At 35.7% G+C, this 22,261-nt stretch overlaps 1 protein-coding gene across 4 annotated transcripts in view; it reads right to left on the bottom strand.

Moving 5' to 3' along the window:
• The window catches only part of HCFC2 (host cell factor C2), a 48,913-nt gene that overhangs the window by 4,093 nt on the left and 22,559 nt on the right, over nt 1-22,261 (bottom strand). For 2 of the 4 annotated variants that reach the window (XR_006205066.1, XM_042947563.1), the window contains exons 10-16: nt 21,110-21,287; nt 16,859-17,062; nt 16,219-16,292; nt 14,123-14,260; nt 12,137-12,322; nt 11,700-11,738; nt 11,147-11,432 (exon numbers count right to left, since the gene is read on the bottom strand). Coding sequence is in view for 3 of the 4 variants with exons in the window: in XM_042947563.1 (XP_042803497.1) it covers nt 11,147-11,432; nt 11,700-11,738; nt 12,137-12,322; nt 14,123-14,260; nt 16,219-16,292; nt 16,859-17,062; nt 21,110-21,287 (1,105 nt within the window). In the remaining variant the exon portion in view is untranslated. Of the gene's footprint in view, nt 1-7,052; nt 11,433-11,699; nt 11,739-12,136; nt 12,323-14,122; nt 14,261-16,218; nt 16,293-16,858; nt 17,063-21,109; nt 21,288-22,261 lie in introns of those variants that run through there. The other 2 variants (XM_042947564.1, XM_042947565.1) reach the window with 2 other exon arrangements.

Here is a 22,261-nt window from a genome sequence, read left to right as displayed (position 1 = left end):
CCGCCACAGAGAAATGGGCAGCAAGGAACCTTGCCTGTTGCGATTTTGGTGCGGGTAGCAGGGGATAAATAACGACTACAACCTCAAATTCGTAATTACAGACGAGCACTCAAGGTCTGTGATCTGAAATCACAGAACCATCAAGCTGGTAATATAAAGTGCTCTCAGAGATGCCTGGGTGGCTCAGTTGGTTAAACATCCCACTTCTGATTTTGGCTCAGGTCACAATCTCAGTTTGTGAGATCAAGCCCTGCATCGGGCTCTGCACCCACAACATAGAGCCTGCTTGGGATTTTCTCTCCCTCTCTCTCTGCCCATCCCCAGCTCTGTCTCTCCCTCTCAAAATAAATGAATATTTAAAATGCTCTCAGGTTCGTAGTCTCTGGGTATCTGGCGGAGCAAACATACTCCCTTAAAGGTCTCAATTTTAGTCCATACTTCAAATAACCCCTATTTTCTAACAAAAGTAAGTTGAAAGGAAAATGGTACCATAAGTGAAAAAAACAAGAAAACAAAAACACAGCTTATACAACAAAATCACCCACGAAGACTCTTAATATTGGTACCAACACATGGAAATTGATATGTAAAGGAATAGAAGCATAGAAAATATGAGTAAGGAGCAAAAGAATACACAGAACAAATAAAATTTATAAGCCAAACAGAGTTCATAAGAAAAAAATAATAATTGAAAACTAAAAAAACCCCAAAAAAACAGGAGGGGAGAAAAGAATAAGAAAATGAAAGATGAAAGACAAAGCAAAAAGTGGGGAGTGGACAATTAAAAGATATATTTATGATGAGAACCTAGAAATAAACCCAACTTATATCTGTAATCAGTATGGATATATGGCAAATTTTCTTTGGCCTTATCTTTGTATTGTGTCTCTTGCAAACTCAAAATATAAGGTCAAAGAAAGATCGATGATATTCAGATAAAAACTAACCAAAATATTGCTACAGCAACAACAACAACGATGACAGAAGGCAATGAACATTAATAGAGATAACAGTCACTACATAATTATAACAGGTTTAAATCACCAAGGAAGATCCAAAAATTCTAAATTAATATGCATTTAATAATAAAGCCAAAAGAAAAAGCAAACAGAACTTCATGAGAAATTGAGAAATCTAGTTATAATGAGATCTTGAGACTCTTCTATAAATAAATCAAGTATCAAGTAAATCAGTAAAGAGAAGATTTGTACAGCATGACTGACAAGTTTGATTTAATAGACACCATACTCAACAAGTGGGGAATGCACACTCTTTTCAAGTATACATGGAGCATATATGAAAATTGATCACATAAATCATAAAGCTAGTCTCAAATTTCAGAAAATTAAAATATTGTAGCTCATATTTGCCATTAAAATATTAGAAATAAAGATTAAGACAACCATAATGCACTTTTAGCATTTAGAAATCTACTTTTAAAATAACAATGGATTAAATATTCAAACCTCTGGATTAATCAAATGAGAAGGCACAAAATAAACTCACAGGAATGAAAATGGGTCATAACTACAGATGCCGAGGAAACTAAAAACATAAATATGGATTACTTCATATCAAAAAACTTAATGAAATGGAGAAGTGTTAGAAAAAATTTATTGAACTTAATGAAATTGACTCAATAATATAAAATGCTAATATTCCTATGATCTGTAAAGAAATGGAATCAATAGTTAAAAATCTTCTCTTAATGACCAAATGTTTTTTTTTAAAGTTTATTTATTTTTTGAGAGAGAGCACACACATAAGTGGGAGAAGGACAGAGAGAAAGGGGGACAGAGGATCCAAAACAGGCTCCATGCTGACAGTGGAGAGCATGATGTGGGGCTTGAACTCATGAACCATGAGATCATGACCCGAGCCTAAGTCAGACACTTAACTGACTGAGCCACCCAGGCGCCCAGACCAAATGGTTTTAAAGACTCGTTCCAATCTTGAACTCTTCCAGACAATTGAAAAACTCATTTCATGAGGCTAGTATACCTCAAAACTAGTCAATGATGGAGCATAAAAGAAGTACTATAAGCTAGTTTTACTCATGAATACAGAAGCAAAAATCCTAAACAAAATATTGGCAAACTGAGTCCAGCAATGTATTATAAAACACACACACCATGACCAAGTTGCTTTATCCTGGAATTAAAGGTTGGTTCAATAATAAAGTCAGCCACCATTACTTAATACATTAACATCAAAAAACATTCAATCATGTAAATAGATGAGAAAAAAGCATTCAATAAAATTCAACACCCATTCATAATAAAACTATTAGCAAAGCAGAAATAGAAGAGAATCTTCTTAATTGATAAAGGCCATTTACAGGGGAAAAAAATTACTGAAATGTTGAAAGCATTCCCTTTAAACTGGGATGTTTAAAACAAGGATGTTCACTATCAGTTCACTATCAGTTCTTTTCAACATTGTACTACAGGTCATAGCCAGTGCAGAAACTAAAGAAGATGATTTTTTAAAGGCAGAAGCATCATAAAGGAAGAAAATTCTCACTACTTGCCGATAATGATTGTATTAAAAAAGTCAAGAGCATCTAAATACATTATTAGAATAAAAATTTAGCATGGCTGCTGGATCCAAAATCAACACATAGCACATGATCTATATTAGAAACAACCAGTTAGAATAGAAAAAATTTAAAAATTTACCATAGCATTAAAAATATATAAAAATTCATAGGAAGAAATCTAATATAATACATGAAGGCCTTTATGGAGAAAAATCATTAAAGTTTATTGAGAGATATTAAAAGAAGACCAAATAAATGGAACACAGTGTTTTTGGCTAGGAAGACTTATTGCTGAAAAGACATCAATTTTCTCCAGGCTGATCAACAGATTCAATACAATTACAAAAGATAATACACAAACTGGGAGAAGATATATATACAACATGTTTAACTGACGAAGGACTGGTACCCAGAATTTATAAAGAAATCCTATGAATCAATGAAAAAAAGACACACCTAATACAAAAATGGGGAAAAGACATGAATAAGTACTTCACATAAGAGGAAACACATTCATATATTTAAAAAAAAAAAAAACCCTCAATTTCATTAGTAATCAGGGAAATGCAAATTAAACCCACAGTAAGACACCATATAATCACCACCCAATTGGCAAATAGGAAAGATAGTCAAGACCAAGTGTTTGCTAAGATATGGAACAATGGCACTCAACCATTGCCAGGGGGGAACGTAAACTGGTACAAATGCTTTCAGAAACAGTTCAGCATGACCAAGCAAAACCTGCTTCTTAGAGCTGTGGTTCTCAAATTTTTGGTCTCAGAACCTCTTTGCATCCTTAAAAAATACTGAGGACCTCAAAAATCAGTTGTTTGTGTGGGTTATATTTATCAATATTTACCAAATTGAAAATTAAAAGAGGCATTTTCAAAACACAAAAATACACAAGTATACACTTGATTAGCTGTCAGAGTGATGATGTCATCATTTCTGGAAAAATACATAAACTCATGAAAAATGACAGTGAAAAGGACAAATAATGTTTTAGTAATTTTATGAAAATAATTTTGTCCTCACAGAGCCCCTGAAAGGGTCCCTGGACCATACTTTGAACACAACCTCCCTGGAGCAAATCTTGTACATGTGCGCCAGGGGAAAGGTACAAGAATTCATTCATTCCTCAAATATTTATTGAGCATCGCCATGTGCCCTCCATTGTCCTAGACATCGTGAGTGTCTCAACAGACAAGATCAGACAAAACAGACAAAATCCCTGCCCACATGGAGCTTCCATTGTAATTGGCAGAATGTTCCGGGCAGCACTGTTTGATAGCTCAAAATGGAAAACAATCCAAATCTCCATGAACAGAAGAACAGATAAGTAAAGTGTGGGAGAGCCACAAAATGGAATACGATACAGCGGTGAGAACAAATGAAATGTGGTTATATGCATAAACACGGATGGGAATTTCAAAACCAATGCCTGAAAAAAGTCACAGAAGGATATAATGCAGGAGGGAACCATTTACATGAAAGTTAAAAACCAGGTAAATCTAAACAGCATACTATTAGGGATACATACATAGATGGTAGAACCATAAATAAAAACATGGGAATTATTAACAAAAAAATCCAGAATAATGTTTACCTTATGCAGTGTGGGGGGGGGGGGGGAGGAAAAATAGGGGCATTCTGAGTATCTGAGAATGTTCTAGTTCTTATGCTGAAGGTTGAATACATGTGTGATCATTTTATTTCACAAGAAATATTTTAAAAGAAAAAAGCTATAAGGTTATTTAATACATAATTTCATCAATAAAGAGAGGGAACATCTCGTATTTCAGCTACTGCTGTGCACTGCAAATCAGCTAATTGTTTTAACTGGTAGGGAAGAAGCACCTGATAATAGAAAAAGAGGGATGAGATGCGCTACTCCTCACGGAAGTTAACCAGTTTCCCAAAGGTTCAGATCCAACGAGATGGGAGTATTACAGTCCTGCTCTGCCAGGATGAATCAGAGTCACCGACATGACACTGGTTAACCGGTTACTTTGTACACTGGGTGTAATCTCTTGTATAAAGCAGAAAATAGAGACAGGTGATGCAAATTCCAAAATAAATGGATGGAGACGCTGCCTCTTTACTGAATTCTGCTGACTTTCAATAGTACAAATTCCCTTTGGCACATTCTCCTAATAATGTATTTATGTATTAAGTAACCCCCCAAATACATAAAGTGCATGGTGGTTATTGTTTCTCCACATTGGTCAATAACAGTGTCAGGCTGATCACACAAATGTCATAACAATTTTGTAATCGTGACTTTGCCAAGGTCATTGCTGGCAGTGACACTGCACAGATTAAATAAGGGATAGTTAAGGTGCAATTTTTCCTGATTCAGGAAAATAGCCATAAATTTGTTACACAATTTCAAAACTTGAAAAAAAGAAAAAAAAAAACAAACATCTTGAAACATTCCATCCATCCCCTTTCCCCAAACGGCAAGCTAAAGTTATTATCTTGGGTGAGTTGCTTCAAGAGGTAGATCAGGCCTGGCAGCAAAAGGACTGCAACCCATTCCCAGAAAATGGGGAAGTCCAAAGTGTATTCTCCAGGCCCAATCTCGCCCCCACTGGGTCTAACACAGGGCCAACACACTGGAAAGTTCCAGATATCGCTGTAGCTATTTTAAAAATCCCAGGCAGCTACAAGACCTAAAATCTCACCTTTATTTAAAGTGGAAGGGACAACACCACCAGGGGGCGCTAAACTGCAAGTGGTGGCAGGATGACTGTAGAGGAGGGGTGGGGTGAGCTAAGGGTCCAGCTACTCCGCCATCTTGCACCCCCCAGGGCAGGATGACTTTTATATCAGAAAGTCGGACCTTCAGAACTCTGCCCACTCTCTTACACGCTATGCTGCCCTAAGTATCACACCCACACCTTTATTATGATGGGCGGTCATTAATATACTGGCAGCTTTTTCCTCCCTCTCCAGTAAGAAACAGAGAAATTAGGAGGGAACCTTTCTCAAGTTCTTAAGGAACTTCCACTCTGTCTCCCCAGATACAAGGAATGAGTGATCCTCTTGGTCACAGCTGGATATTTGTTGGACCATGATTAACTAGTGGATAGAGTTATTCCATGTTCAAAAACAAATACAAGTCCTACCTTTTCTTTTTAACCTGCAAATGCTCAGGCACAGGTTCTCCTGTGCCTTCCTCAGTTCTCCGCCTTTAGCTTTTTGTCCCTGGGTGGTAAGGAGACCAGGAAGGGGGAGGTGGGTAGGAAGGGGGCCATTTCCTTCTCTGTAATAGCTTTCATAACTGATATAACACAAACTCATACTTTCAACATTTTTTTTTTTTATCTTCAGGAGTAAACACCCTGACATCTCTAAATACTCTGCAAAGACTTTTTGTTGAACCAGCAAAATCAAAACAGGAAATAGAGAATCCTTCTGTTGTCTCTACTGCCTCATACCTGTGACTTCCTAACCTTCTCTCTATCTAAGGCCAAAGGCTTTATAACCTGTATTCTCAAGACTTTTGAATTTGAGACACTGGCATTACTAGTAGTCAGATTGCAAATATGATGGCCTTTAAGTATCAGGCCCTTGTTCAATTCAATTTATCCAAGGTACTAAATACACAAAAGAACCTCACACTCTGTTTCAGATGACCTTGCTGAAATGAACAATCTCACAAGTGGACATTTCTTGATTTTAGCTCCTCAGAGGATAGGAAAGAAGCAAATAGATACTAATAAGATACAGAAATCTATTCTGAACAAGGAGGCTGATATCCTTGGATCTTAAAGCCTTTTCTTTCTTCATTCAGTTTATAGAAATTTTTCTCCCCAGAATGTTGTATTTCATGTTTTTTCAGGCATGATTAAAAAAAAAAAAAAGAAAGAAAAGAAAAAAGAGTCTTCTTGAGTTACAGGAATAGTATGGAATCCCAACTCTAACTGGGAAACCTGGAAGGAAGTTGTGCCAATGTCATGTTGTTTTCTAGTGGTGTAAGAAACCTTTGTCCTATAAGCTTGGAGGTGACAATAGTGGCCTGACTTGATATGTATTAATGCTGGTGTTCCATGTCTTCCAGCAGTCCCAGTGCTTAATATCAAATAGGTAGGTTGTTTTTTCTAATGTTAGACAAGAGTCCATGGCTTTCCTATAAGGAAATAGTTTGGAAATATTTTTAGCTCATTTTCCATTTCATCCAATATTAAAAATCATAACCCAGCAATACCTACCAATCTCACTAAATGCTCAGATCTTTTTAGGTCAAAGACTTCTGCTTGAGACCTATACATACCTATGTTAAATCCCGTTTAGCCCAGTATATATGTGACATATTCTTTATTTATCCCAGAACTCTTAGGAACCGAAGTAAGAGCTAAAATCTGTTTCCCTATCAAAGCCTTCCTCCCACTCTGACCCCAATTTGAGAGAGGGGAGTGAGAATATGGAGAAATGTGAAGGTGACAATTTTCCTTAATCATGTTAACACATATTTAAGTACCAGTTAAATGGCTGATATGTGAGAAATAGAAAGACCCACTCTCTGCCTCAAAGACCTACCATCTGGCAGAGGGAGAGAACAATGCTAACAAGTAAGGACACAATGTTTTTTAGGCAGCTATGACAGAAGATTTGACAAAGGACAGTGGGGGCATAAGACAAAGGGGTCAAATCTACCTGGAAATGGAGCATGTCAGGAAATGCTTCATCTTGAAATCTTGAAAAAGGACGTGAATCTTGAAAAAAACAAATGAAGGCAGGGGCGAGTAGAAAAGGGGCCTACAGACAGGAGGAGTTACGGGAAGGAAGAGCTAGCGGTAGCATAGAAACCAAGAAAATGTCCAAGTGTCCAGGGAATGGTTAAGTTACGAATGACAAGAGAAATCACTAGATTTGGGAAATGAGAAGTTATCCCTGACCTTTGCTAGAGCTGTTTTGATGGAGTAGCAGGACAGAAGTCTGGCTGCTGTGAATTAAATGGGTGAAAAGCATAAAGACAAAAAATTAAAAGCGACTAGAGGACAAAAGAGATGACAACAGTTTAGATTTGTCTCCTGGAGCCAGGTGCCTTTTTACTTACTAGCTCAGCCACAGTAAGGGTTAGAGAGACAGGCTTTACATTTCTATGAGAAAATGACTCCCAAACACAATTCACTAACTTAAAAACAAGTTTTCGGATACAATCTATTCTTTATGAGACTGCCTATATTATTTTAAGTGAACGATATAAAATCAACATTTTACAGATTTACTCTGCCATCCATCACTAATTTTTCTCTCATATAGTTCAAAACAAATAACACCTGTAATTGGTTATAATAGAAAAGGTGCTTTATTTTACACATCATTGGTACATAATACATAAAACTGCCTAAAATCAGTCTTGGGAAATGTAACTGTCAGTTTATACCTTAAGCAGTCAAAGACCAAGTCTATTTTGCAACCTATTTCATTCATGGGCAGATTACTGCAATAACTTTCAACCTAATTATCTCTTCATAGGCAATGTTACAAGTGATTTTGATGCTACAAGTGCTGCAATTTTTTAAAATAAAAATACCTTCAGTTATAATAGACCAGACCTCTAACCAGAACAAATCTTGGCTAGACTACAAGTCTTTGAAATAACAGGTCAACAGTTTCACCTGCTTAGAGATGATTATATTTATGTAATTGGGTTATAGAGCAAGGGGGCCTCATACATGCAATCAGATTGTTGTTGTTTTTTTAATGCAGATAACAGTGAGTTTATAATACCCTATTTCTAGTTAAACTGCCAAGACAGTTTACTAAGCTAAAACAAAGCCAATACAATATCTTAGAAAATATAATTCTAAGAGCATGCAACATCAAAATCTTTTTACTACATATGTGAACCAAAGTTGTAGAGCCCAGGTAGAGGACTATGGCACAAAGGCTTGTACTTCTGAATTGCTTATTCAGCAAGGAGGAGTAAAGAGTCATTTAACTCAGTGTAAATCCTCATATGAAAGATACCTGCATGATCTAGCCCACTGCTACTCAAAGGGATCTTCGCTTAGAAAATGTGCAAATCATAGGAAGCTAAATGCACTTCTCTTGTTATTTACCCTACTACATTCTATTCATGAACACGCAGCTTAAAGATCTGTTATTAACTATGAATGTCAAGCCACAGAGATCTCTCAATGGCATCTTTCAGTCACCAATAAATATGACCAGTGCTTAATGCACAAATGCCAAAAAACAAAACAAAACAAAACGATAACAGAATCTGGGCTAATTGTCAAAGTAAAAACATTTGTTATTTTCACAAATCCCTTGGTATATAGCAAGACTGCCTTTCTCTCTAGAAAATAAGATGTATTTAGAACCACAGGTTCATAGCACAACAGAGGCATATAAGCAAAGTAAACTAAACCAAATACTAAATAGTTACAAATGTGCACACTCAAACAAATATTCTATTCTTTGCTTAAAGTCAACTTCGTCCTTGTCATTAAGGGAAGTGCTTCAAGATGCAAATTGTTAATTAATGCAGAGAATAAGGAGTTAAAAGCCAGACCTTTTTCTAATAAAGCAGATAAATCATTAAAATAATTGGACTTGAAACATATACTTACTATAACTTTTCATTCTTACTCTTTTTATAACTAAACACACATATATACACAAAAAACCCTAGCATTTAATATGTGCAAAACTGCTTACCATTTATTTTAACTTTGGTTAAGTATTTGTTTAGCCTATACCAGACATATTATGGAAGCTATACAAATGATTACAAACATAATAATGAGGTAAGTTAAAATTCTACTAGTGCAAAAAGCAAGCATATGCTAAAAGCAAAGCATATGAATTTAACAAATGCAGAATGAAGCTCTCACCAAGGGAGGTGCTGAGACAACAAACCAGAGAAGCTCCTTGTAAACATTGTTTGTAAAAATACACATTTAAAGATTTAGGATTCATACAGCCACAAAAAAGGTATTCTAATAACACCAGAGTAGTGCATTTATTTTACCTTTAGAGTTTGGAAATCACTCATTATGTGTCTAACAGCTTGCATATTTTCTTCAAGAGAAACTTAATTAGTGAGACACATTAATTACAAATACTGTAGTATAAAAATCCCAGTTCTTTACAAAAATTATATATTAAAATATTCTATACACTTTAAATTAGTAACTGGAACATACATATATATCAATCCTGGATAATTAAATCCATCGTGGCCGGGAGTATTATACGTGAAGCTCGAGGACACAGCTACTCAGTCCACCTGACCTGGCATAAGGTCGCATGGTAGAAATAGATAGGCCTGGGCCCCTGCAGTTATTACGGCTCTTAGTTTGAACCATCTTTTCTGCGGTTATATTGCTCTGTATATTCACTCCAGATTTGTATCGGCAGCAGAACCGGGAAATTCCTAAAAGGTTCAAAACAAGCTACCTGTGGCAGAGTATCCATAATGCCTATCTGCATCTTTAAGGTTGCAATGGGACCTGAGTAAGCTGTCTAATGCTTATTTTTCAGTTGTAAAAAAGTTTATACAATTTTGAGGTAAAAACAATGCAAAAATAAAACATTTAGAGCATTTACAAAAATCTTACAAATGTTTAAAACACTATTTCAAAACTTGTGTCCTGTTAAGGTGCTTCTTTCCTTCTGCAATAAAGAGGACATGTACTTCAATTTTGAATTTTAAATTCCGCATGTTTTAGTTTCAGCAAAAGCAAAGTTAGAGCCATTAAAACACTTGCTAAAATGTTCACAGATATACTTTGCTTCTGATGAAAAGACAGCATTTTAGTGCTGAAAGAAACCTTATATGTAAATTCTTTTAACTCCCTCTTGTATTAATGAGGAAATCAAAGACCAGGTACATTAAGTGCTTTGGCCAAAAATATATTCCAATGTATCAGCCTGGTATGAATCAAGAAAACCCATTACTCTTTTTGTATTTTGCCATGATTCTTGGAAAATAAAGAAAATTCAAAACCAGAGTTTCTAAACTCGCCTCTTTCTTTTTTAATTTCTTAAGCTCTGTGCTAACTGTAGGTAAAGAAAAAAAATGAATCAAATAGCGGCTCCTAATATTAGTATCACAGATATTATCCAGTAGAAGACAGTTGTTAGAGAATCACTGCTCATATAGAATAATAAAGTTATAGGGAGTACTCAAAAACAGGGCCTTTACAATGGAGAGAACATCTACTAAGTAAGACAGCACAGTGTACAACAGCCAGTTACTAGAATCATCTCAATACCTCTAGGATGACTGAGTTACATGGCCTTTAGAAAAGATATTGGGGTAATAAAGCCTTCTAGCTTTTATCTTAATTTTACTATTTTCCTTTATAAAAGAGCAGTTATATAACTGTAAGGACGAATCCATACACTAATTTTCAGAGAGTCTTTGCTTCTTTTCTATTTTTATTTGGATCTAAAATTGAGCAAATACATTTTAAGAACAACTTACAAACTCAAACTCATAAGTGCTAGAAATACAGTCAGAGAATACTCTTTTAAATGACAAATCTTCATAACCAGTTACTAATAAATAATCATCACAATAGCTTCAGTAAAAAAAAACAAAAAAAACAAAAAAAACAACTCAATTTAAAGGTGCTTTTTTATTGTTACCTTGAAGCCATCGAACTTGCGTAGCTGGTCCATATCCCTTTTCATTCTTTGCTGATATCCTGAACACAATGGCAGGCCTGGACGTATAATCGATATGTGCATTTGCAAGTTGCCCAGCAGTTACTATACATGATGTCTTAAGACCACAATAAATCCTCATAAACACAAGTTGACTTGGATTATCTTGTATTTGTGCTGTGCGGATAGCCAGGTAGGCTGAATATTCCAAAATATTTCCAGAAGGTGAAGTTGGAGGTTCCCAGGAAAGGTGGATACCCTCAACATTCTTGAAGAGAGGAGAAAAAACAAAAACAAAAACAGGTAAAGGTTCTGAAATTTTCTCTAATATCACTTATAATGTTGAGTCTATCTTTAGAACACAAAATATTGTTTTTTGCTAAAGTAATTGCATTAGATATTAGAACTTTTATTACCGATTTTTTTAAACTTACCTTAGTTGGACTTACAATGTTTAATTCATTGCCCACTTTTCAATATCATAACTAGGCTTAAATGTCTGCCTATACCATCCCAAGAAAGGGATTTTTCTTACCTGAAAGCAGATCTTTTCTTCTCTAAAGAGGGGCAGGACCTTAGGATAAAATATAATTCAATTTCATGTGTTCTATTAAAATTCTCCAACACAAACTTTTTGGTTCCATACAACAAGAACAAAGTTAATATTAAGAAGCATACCAGATTTCTCTGACTTTCTATAATTTGGATGCTGTAATTCTGCTTGAAATTTGGTCCTTAAAATTATGAGTTATTAGCAAGCAATATTTTTTAAACTTTTAATCCACCCCACTTATTACTTAATTTTTCAAAAATTGAAATAGTGTTGACACACAATGTTACATCGGTTTTTAGATACCCCTTTTAGATACCTCTCATTTCATCGGTTACTAACAAGAATCTCTAAACTGATGGTTTTACTTCATGTATAAACTTTCAATAAATAAATCACCAAGACTTGACCGGACATCTCACCTTTGAAATTCTGACTGCAGAAGGAGCTCCAGGAAAACCGGGAATACAAGTTTTAAATTCACTGATTTTGCTGAAAGGGCCTATTCCACATCCATTGATGGCTGCTACCCTGAATCTGTATCCTGTGCCTGGAACAAGATCTTGTTTCTTAAGTAAACTGTAGTCAGGTACGTCCGCATTTCCTATCTAAAATGTAACATATACAAAAGTCAAAGAAAAAGTGCAATTAATTATTTTGTCATTAAACAAGAAAACTTTTCAAAGAATTAATTATGTTTTAAGGTTCTAGTTCACATTTAATTTTTTCCCTCTGTCACACATGGAATAAACCCTCCAAATACAAAAGCAACTAAGCCTATAAATCAGTGATTCTTATCTGGAGGAAAAGTGACGTTTCCAGTTAAAAACCACTGATTATAAAAAGAAATTTAAGCATATTCTGCACATGAAGAATGTAAAGGTAGAAAAAAACTGACAACCACTATAAGCAAAGAAACAACCGTCCATATAAACTTAGAATAGAAATCTCAGAGGAATTCTTCTCAGTCTAACCAGGAACAATACCCTTTGGATACAGGCAAGCAAACTTGCCAGAAAAGAAGTGATCAGCATGTATTATGGAGCATTTTAAACATTAATATTCAGCAGATGCTGAACAAATGTTAAATAATTGGATTGTATACTCTGGGTAGAAAGATCATAACATTCATAACTTTCAAACAATTTTTCCATATTTTCCCTCTCACTGCACCACTGTGAGACAGGTAGTCCTAATGTATCATTCCCATTTTTAAGGGAGCTTTATCATTTTTATTTTATAAGTGAGGAAACTGAGTCTCAGGTTAAACAAGTGACTTCTCCAAGGTCACACTGTTGAGTGCTGGAACTAATGATTCAAACCCAAGTTTACTGACTCTAAATTTTATGCTGTTTTTCTTTTGGGAAAAACAGGTAATTACTAGGCCCTTAGATATCGTTATTTCTAATATATGAAATTAAGCTACAGCCAGAAATTTCATTAGGTATAATACTAACAAATTATTCACCAGGATTTTCATTTTTGTCAACAATTGGAAAAATTCTGTATGAAAAAGAGAGATGCCAGAGGTAATATTAGAGAAACTAAAATATAATGATAAATGATATATTGTCCATTTGTGCAGGTCTTTGGGAGAGCCAAACTAAGTAGCTATTTCCTTGGCAATTCACTCTCTGAAATTCCCCATTCCAGAAAAAAATTAGTTCAGTGCGCTTTGGAGCTGTTATCTATTTGATAATTCTTAGAGGGTTAATGTTTATATATATGAGTTCCACTTTAAGGGGTTTCAGAATCAAGAGAAAACTAGATTGTATTCCTTCATCTACAGGGGCTATTAAATTTTTTAAGTTGTGAAATCAGGAATTAAAAAAGTTCTAAGAAAAAATGTTCCATTCTCTAAACATACCAGATAAAAAAATTAGAGGTATTTAAAAGACATCCTTATCTGTACTGGCCAGACCATATTAATTTTGACTCAAAATCCAGCCCAGTGATTGTATAAGATTTTTTTTTTTTTAATTTTATCTTTAATGTTTTATTTATTTTTGAGAGAGAGAGACAGAGTATGAGCAGGGGAGAGGCAGAGAGAGCAGGAGACAGAATCCACGAAGCAGGCTCCAGGCCCTGAGCTGTCAGCACAGAGCCCTACACAGGGCTCGAACCCGTGAACCACGGGATCATGACCTGAGCCAAAGTCAGACGCCCAACCGACTAAGCCACCCAGGCGCCCCTGTATAAGATTTTTTAAGTGACCTGCTTATGATACAGTCCATAAAAAGAGCCTTATAAAAGAATACAAGATAAGAAGGCATACAGAACTCTTAATTATAGACTGTGAACAGATCCCAGTTTCACTCATCCCAAAGTGACTTCAATCAGGGTTATAAAAAAAGACCTCATTTGTGACACTTACAAACTCACAGTGTAGAAAACATATCAATAGCTACCTTTGAGATGCTTTGCTTCCCTTTGGGCAGCAAATAAAACTGGCTCACCAAAGCTGTGTTATTTTTAAAAATTCCTACATCACACCACTGTCGTTCTCCTGCTTTCACTGTGGCCACTGGATTTGAAGGAGTCTCTTTCTAATTTTAGAGAAAGAAAAATTTATCAAGACTCTTATTGAGCATATAAGAAACTTCAAGATTGAACAAATCCATGCAGTGATCTACAAGGAGGTATACGGGTAAACACCACAACATTAACAGCTCACAAGTAAATAAACTCTTAACAGATTAGGTCAACTGACAGTGAAACAGGGATGCCAATTCAAACATGGGGAGTGACAGGCATTCTCCAAGTCAGTAGCTCTGGACTATCGACCTCGCTAGAGTTAGCATGCTTTCCAATCAGTGATTTGTTAAAATGCCAGCTGTTTTATAGAACACTGTCATTTCAGAGACTCTCTCAGAAAATGTAATCCCTTCAGTGTGACATTATACCTTGCTCCAAAAGGAGCAAATAAGGAAAAATTCATTCCAAGCTGGCTTATTTCTAGATTCAAAAACAACTAGCAGAAATTCAGTGATCTTTGCACTTGAAATACCTGTGATTCTCCAAACCTAAAAGGAGAAAAAATGTTCAAAACTAAAATGCAATTTGAATACGCTTTAGTATATACTAAAGAGGAGCAGGTTAAACAGTTTTACATTTTTTACCTTGCTTTAAAACAAATACACTTCCTCTACCTTAAACTACTTTTAGTGATAAGTGAATTATACTTATCCCTGGAACTAACCTTTTTAAGCCATCTTCTTTATAAATGAGACACTGTTTCCAGAAGCTCAAAACAAATGTGCACTTCAGTTATTTATTTCTGTCTTAAATATATAACAGCAGAGGTACATGCTTATAATTCACATTATTTGTTATTTAGGCTATCACACATGACAAAGTGAGCTAACTAGAAAAGTCTTTAAGGTTTTAAAAAAAGGAATAGCTTTAAACTTGTTTTCATTTTTAAAGTTGTAAAAACTCTCTTCAACAACTTTTATAAAACAACTGGCTCCAACTGAAATAACAAATACCATTCTGCCTGATGTGCTGCAAGACAGATTGAAGAGAAAAACGTTCCCTTTAATAATTTTTCCCTGAGTCTAAGAACTCTAGGACTTAACGTAACATTCTGGAAAGGTGAAAGCTGATGAAGATAAAACTACGATCAAAATCCATAAAATCATGATTGAAAGGAAACTAAAACTACAGATAATTCTTGAAGATTCTAAGAGGTAAATATTAGGTCAAATAAAAACTCTTGCTCATAGCAATAAAGCTGAAATGACTCAGCATTTTAAAATAAATTGAAAGGTATATACACACACATGCACACACACACATATGTATGACCCTTGTATTTATGTAATTAAGACAGTTGTGTATACTTGTGAGGCACATTCCTAGCATTTTAAGTTTGGTGCCATGCAGACCAGTTCTGGCCTTTCATAAAACGATGCCATGTTGTAGATTATTGGCCTACCCAATAGGTATGCCTACCCAATATTGCAATATTCTGCTGTTCTCCTAATAAGTAGCTAGTAATAGAGCCATTCAAGTTTTCCATTCTGTACCATGTCCTTTTACTCTTAAACCACTAATGTAACTTACATATATACGTATATTTGTTCACACACACACACACACACATATTTCTGATTATGAAAGTAACACATTTCACTATACAAAAATACTGAAGGCCCAAAGAAGAAAATAAAAAGCATCTATGGTCGCACAACCTGAAGAAAGTCATCCAGCATTGTAGTATGGATGTATGTGGATTCACGTGAGAGTAGGAATGTATCTACTGTGTGAATCTTTTAATGAAATTGGGACCACAGCATATCTATATTATTTTTTGTGCAGCTTTTTTTCACTTAACAGTATACTGTAAACATTTTCCTATTCAAGCCTTCATTTCTCAATCTATGTCAAGTCATTACTAAAGGACACTCAAGAATCTTCTCATGAATTCACGCTGAAGTTGCTCAGCATTTAAAGCATACTTGGCCACCTGTAAACACAAGTGATCTTCAGGTCACGTACTTACAGAAAATGACATCGCTGTGGCCTGTGTTTCCACACGGCTGATCTTAGTTGCAGGTAGGGCACATGTATCATCAACTAAAAACCAAACAATTCATCATATAAGACTTACATGATCACTTATCAAACAGACACATTAAAATATAATTTATAAACATAAAAAAATAGCCCCAGGGAGAAAAGCACAATAATTAGAAATATGGACCCTCTAACTCAAATTCATTCACAATGTTCATTTCTCAAGGGTTTGATGGCCAGCTAGAACTTAAGAGAACGTTTACCAAAGATGAAACACAATTCCTATAGCAAAAGAATGAAACGAGAATTTATAAAATCAGAAATCTATCAAGCTGGAGGAATTGTTACCCCATAGTCTAAAGAATAAATCTTTTCTATGGAAAAAAAATTTGCTGAATATATTCACGGTAGGAAAAACACATTCTGAACGTATTTTGGTGTGTGCTGATTTAAATATTTTATGGAAGGCAGAAGAGTATGTTATATAATAATTTTAATTGGAATGTTTTATCTGTTTATATATAACTCAATCCAAGATGAAATGCAATTCCCATCTAAACAAGTAAGTTTGATGAATTTATATACACAAATGGTTCAAAATACAGTATGTGAAACACATTTCAAACCTTCAGATTTGGTACTGAATGTTGTTAGTGAAGTTTCATCTTTAACAACTGCCCCATTTGTACTGGATGATTCAGTTTTAATGGTCTGCTGGGTTACCATAGTTTGTGCGCTGGAAACAGAACTGGATACAGAAGTTTCAGGGATTACTGTTCTTAAGTCCAGGCAACTACTTAGAACACCTATATTTGCTGAAGTATGAGGACCTAAAATTAAAGTGAGAAAAACAATTATTAACATAACGCCTGCAATAAGTGTGCTATCTTATTATGGTTCTTGTCACACGTTCTTGGTATTTCAATTTTAAAAATCATAAACACAGGCACTGCAAATGTCATGCATATGAATTAACCATTAGGCTAAACATAAAATGTTTAGAAAAATAAAGTGGACAACAGGGGCACCTGGGTGGCTCAGTCAGTTGAGCTCTAACTCTTGATTTCGGCTCAGGTCACGATCTCACAGTTTGTTGAGATCGAGCCCCATGTCGGGCTCTGCGCTGACAGCATGGAGCCTGCTTGGGATTCTCTTTTTCCCTCTCTCTTTGCCCCTCTCCTGCTCATGCACTCTCTCTCTTAAAATAAATATTTTTTAAAAAATAATGAAAAGAAAAAGAAAATAAAATGTACTACATAGATAACAGATGTCCAACTTCTCAGGTCCTTCTTCCATTCTAAACACTGAATCATTGTTCTTGGACTCTTCTAAATCATAGATCAAATGCCTTGCCTCCCACTTTAGGGGAAAAAACAGAAGTCATCAGGCATGAACGCCTTGAGTTTTCTGCCTTCTTCTGCCCTAAACTAGAAACACATTTATGATTGGGCCCATCCTTTCTATCTTCTCTTCCATTTTAGAGGACGAACTGACCTCTCTCCAGAGGAAGGATAATCAATCCTCCTGTGATCTTGGTTCTATCCCTTCCCCATATTTTGGGACCCTCTTTTATCAATCATTCCTTTCTCTTCAGGGTTTTCAGATTCTTTTTTCCTTAGCAGTTTTTGGCGCTCAGTCCTTAAACATTATCAAGTCTCTCAAGCAAACAAAACACCCATCTTCTTTGACCCCACAAATCTTCTCCAGTTGCCATTACCCCTCACTAATTCCTTCAGAGCAGTCTCTACTTCCCTGACCTCCTCAAATTTGGTTTCTACCCCTCTACTCTAATGAAATGGCTCTGGCAAACGTCAATGATTTCTAAGGGATGCTTTTCAATTTCCACTTACTTGACCTTTCTGCAACATAAACAATGCCGACCACATACTCCTTCTTTGAAGTTGTTTCTTTCTATGACTTATAATTACTCATTCCACAATATTTTTTATGCTTATTTATTTTGAAAGAGAGAGCGAGAGAGAAAGAGAGAACAAGCAGGGCAGGAGCAGAGAGAGAGAAACCCAAGTGGGCTGCACGCCATCAGCGCAGAGCCTGAGCAGGGTTCCATCCCACGAACTGTGAAATTATGACCTGAGCAAAATCAAGAGTTGGATGTTTAACCAACTGAGCCACCTAGGCACCCCTCACTCCACAATACTGAGGACTTACTATTTACCAGATATCGTGCATGCTTCTACAATGGTGAAATAAAGCAGGCATGGTTAATACTTCATGAAGTTATAATCGTGTGGTAGAGAAACATGCATACACAAACTGAGATGACCACTACTGAGAAAAAAAAAAAAACAGGACACCAATCTACTTGGTTCTTTTCCTGGCCTTTTAAGAACCCCTTTTCAATCTCTGTAGCTGGCTTCTTCTCTTCAGATGACTTTTTAAATGCAGGTGTTCCCAAGCCTTCTCTTTTCTCCATTTACATATTTTCCTATGTTTTCACTACCATTCATAAATCATACATCTCCCAAATACATATATTCTGGACACTGCCAGGTGCTAAGAATCTCACAGTGAACAAGTCAGATAAAGTCACTACTCCTTGTGGCGCTTATATTTTAGTTACCCTTAATTTCTAAATTTATACTCCAGCCAAAAATTACCACCTAGACTCTACACCTAAATATCCAACTGCCAATTAAAAATCTTTACCAGTATGTTCCTCAAGTGTCTCAAAAACACTAAGTTCAAAGTTGAACTTACCTTTTTCCCAAATCTGTTCTGGCTCCTATATTTCACTTCTTGATAAAGAGTATCATCACTCATTGAATATCCAACCAAAAAACTGGGAGTCATGGTAAACTCGTTTTTATTTCTCATATCCAACCAGTTTCCAAGGCTAGTAATAGATGCTAGTTTCTAAAACTCTCAGAAATGATATATTCTCTCCTCTCCATTCCACCCACTGCTTCAGTCTCTGGTTATCTCTTAGAGTCCCAAAAGAACCTTCTACGAAGCCTCCCAATCATTTCCTACTCCAGTTCTTCTGATGGTGAGGCCAGAGTGTTCTTTCCAAAACAACAATAACAACTAATCATGTCACTCTTCCACTTTTGAAACATACCAGCTACTCCAACCTACAAAGAAAAAGGTCCAATCTCCCCTTGTTAACCTGAGATTGGGTAGCCAATCATTCACAGATTTGAATGTCTATGATCTGTCAGTGATACTGTCGCTGTACAACCACTCTGGTTTTCCCATTTGTTTCGTACTAATTTTTTCTAAACTGTCTTACAACATACGATTTAGAGTACATTAAGATTCTGAAATCTCAAAGCTCTTATTTGTTTTCAAGAGCATAAACTTCTTTATAAGATAGACATAGAAAATCACTATAAGAAAGAAATATAAATTGAGGTCCAGGACCAGGCTTTTATAATTTTAACCAAATGATTCCACCTGAAAATCAATAAAACAAAAGTGCTCTCCTTTTGCACAGGTGATGAAATAAGGAAAAATTACAGGAAATTATTTTCATTGAATATTCTTACCTACCACAGACTCATTAAGAAAAATGGAAATAAAGGTGTGCCTGGGTGGCTCAGTTGATTAAGTGTCTGACTTTGGCTCCAGTCACGATCTCATGGTTCATGAGTTTGAGCCCCACATTGGGCTTTCTGCTGTCAGCATGGAGCTTGCTTCGGCTCCTCTGTACCCCACTCTCTCTCTGCCCCTTCCTCTCTTGCACTGTCTCCCAAAAATAAACATTTAAAAAAATGGAAATAAAAATAATATTCATCTTGCTAAGTTTGTATCACTGAATAGGCATTAGATTTATATCAGCTGTCATGACTTTCTCAAATTAAAAATAAAGTCACGTTTCCTTTCTTTCTTTCTTTTTCGTTCTTTCTTTCTTTCTTTTTTAATTTTAGAGACAGAACACAAAAGTGAGGTAGGGGGGCAGAGGGAGAGAGAGAATCCCAAGCAGGCTCCACACTCAGCCTGGAGCCCGACACAGGGCTTGATCCCACAACCCTGGGATCATGACCTTGGCCGAAATCAAGAGTTGGATGCTCAACCAACTGAGCCACCCAGGCGTTTCTAAAGTCACATGTTTCTATGTCAGGGACACCAGAATGAGATTTATAAAATAACTTTAGATACTGAAATCAGATACAATGTATCTGAAATGGCATCAGAATATTCAAATGAACTCATTTTAAATATAAGGATCACCAAAGTACAAGCTGTCGCATGAATGTAATCAACAGTTCTCATAAATGAACTATCTTTCTGAGGATAATCCAGTTATTTCCTAAACAAATATTTACTAAATGACTACTATTAACCAAGCATGGATCTGGGTGCTGAGGAAATAGAGATGAACAAGAAAATCCCTGCCCCAAATAGATAATTTCAGATAGTTCTAAGTGCTAAGAAAATACAGTAATGGGAACGTGACACTGAACATACTGGCCAACCTCAAATGTCATACAAGAGCTTGCCTCATTTGAGTTCCATACCTAACTAAGCTTTGCAATTCAGGTCAGTGCTTTCTTAGTATCCTGACATCACTCTAACTAGCGTCAATGTGGCTAGTTTATTATTATTTTGAAAATGGATCAAAACCATACAACATTTACTTTTTCAGAGACTATAATTCCCTATTGTTATTATAAAAAGCTTTGGCTTTACCTAAAGTGTCATCTTTGAGGCACCTGAGTGGATGAGTTGATTAAGCATCTGACTCTTAGTTTTGGCTCAGGTCATGATCTCATGGTCTGTGATTTCGAGTCCTGTGTTGGGCTCTGCACTGATGGCGTGGAACCTGCTTGGGATTCTCTCTCTCTCTCTGCCCCTCCCCTGCTCGCACTCTCTCTCTCAAAATAAATAAACATTTTTTAAAAATGCCATCTTTATACCTTCATTTTTCCTTAACATATCCACGACACAACTATTATGATTAGAAGTATTAGTTGCCATAGATGGATGTAAAGCAGCATTAAAATCAGTTGATGCTTTGAGATCTGGTCTGTTTTTCACAGAAGTTCCTTTCATAGGTGTATGTTCAGTTTTTGCACTGTTCGTTGTATCGCTGATCTATAAGAAATAAAACAGTTTATTGTAGCAAGCAATGTTCAGTTAAATAGAAATACATGTGAAAAACAAGCAAAATAATTTACAACTTGAATGCTTTTGAAAATAAATTTACCAAGATATAAAACAGTTTAAATTATACACTTAATTTGTATAGGATTATTCTTTAAATTTTACAACAGTTTAAAAAACCCATTTCCTCCCTTAATCTCCATTCTCAGAAGACCAGTTATAAAGGGGAATAGGAGGGTATATTCTGGGGGGGGAGGGACCCCAGACTATGTTTTATGAGTGGTAGTTAGTATGCAAGTAAATATGTATGCAGCACAGGTGACAACACCAGAGCTACTGAGTTTAACACATTTGTCCAATTTTCTTAACAAAGTCAACATGGATTTTAAAGACCTGATGACTCCTAAAAATAAAATCTCAGTTCAAGCAAATGAATTATTCTATATGACTGAGTTTCCAAATAGATATCAAGATTTAATACATACACATATCAATATTCTTTGCCATTAAACATTTTTAAATAGCAGTCTCTTTAATTCTGTTTTTCTTTGCCTTCTTGTAGACACTATAATGAACACATTTAAACTTTTTGATAATTCAGGTCATCAAGGTCAACATCAGTTACTATACAGCAATATATATGGGTCTACTGAGCCATAAAAGTTACCTGGCTTCATTCAAAAACCCCAATATTGCTGCCCCCTTCTACTTACCTGTTTTTTGTCACTTTTCTGTCTCCACTGTCAATTATAACTTCTCATGGCTCTAGGATATTTGTCCACAACAGCCATGTTCAGAACACGTGAGCTTATCCCTACATCATCTCCCTTGAAAAGAATCTACTGTATATGCAGACAGCAGCTTGCCATATAAAACCAGTGTAAATCCTAGTGAGCTTATTCATTAGTCTCTACAGATACCTACTGTGAAGCACTTCATAAACAAGAAATAACCTCACAAACATC

This window comes from Panthera leo, chromosome B4, assembly GCF_018350215.1.
Source record: "Panthera leo isolate Ple1 chromosome B4, P.leo_Ple1_pat1.1, whole genome shotgun sequence".
Taxonomy (NCBI): Eukaryota; Metazoa; Chordata; class Mammalia; order Carnivora; family Felidae; genus Panthera; species Panthera leo.
Note: the sequence above shows the minus strand (reverse complement) of the source record. Positions and strands in the feature narration are given on the sequence as shown.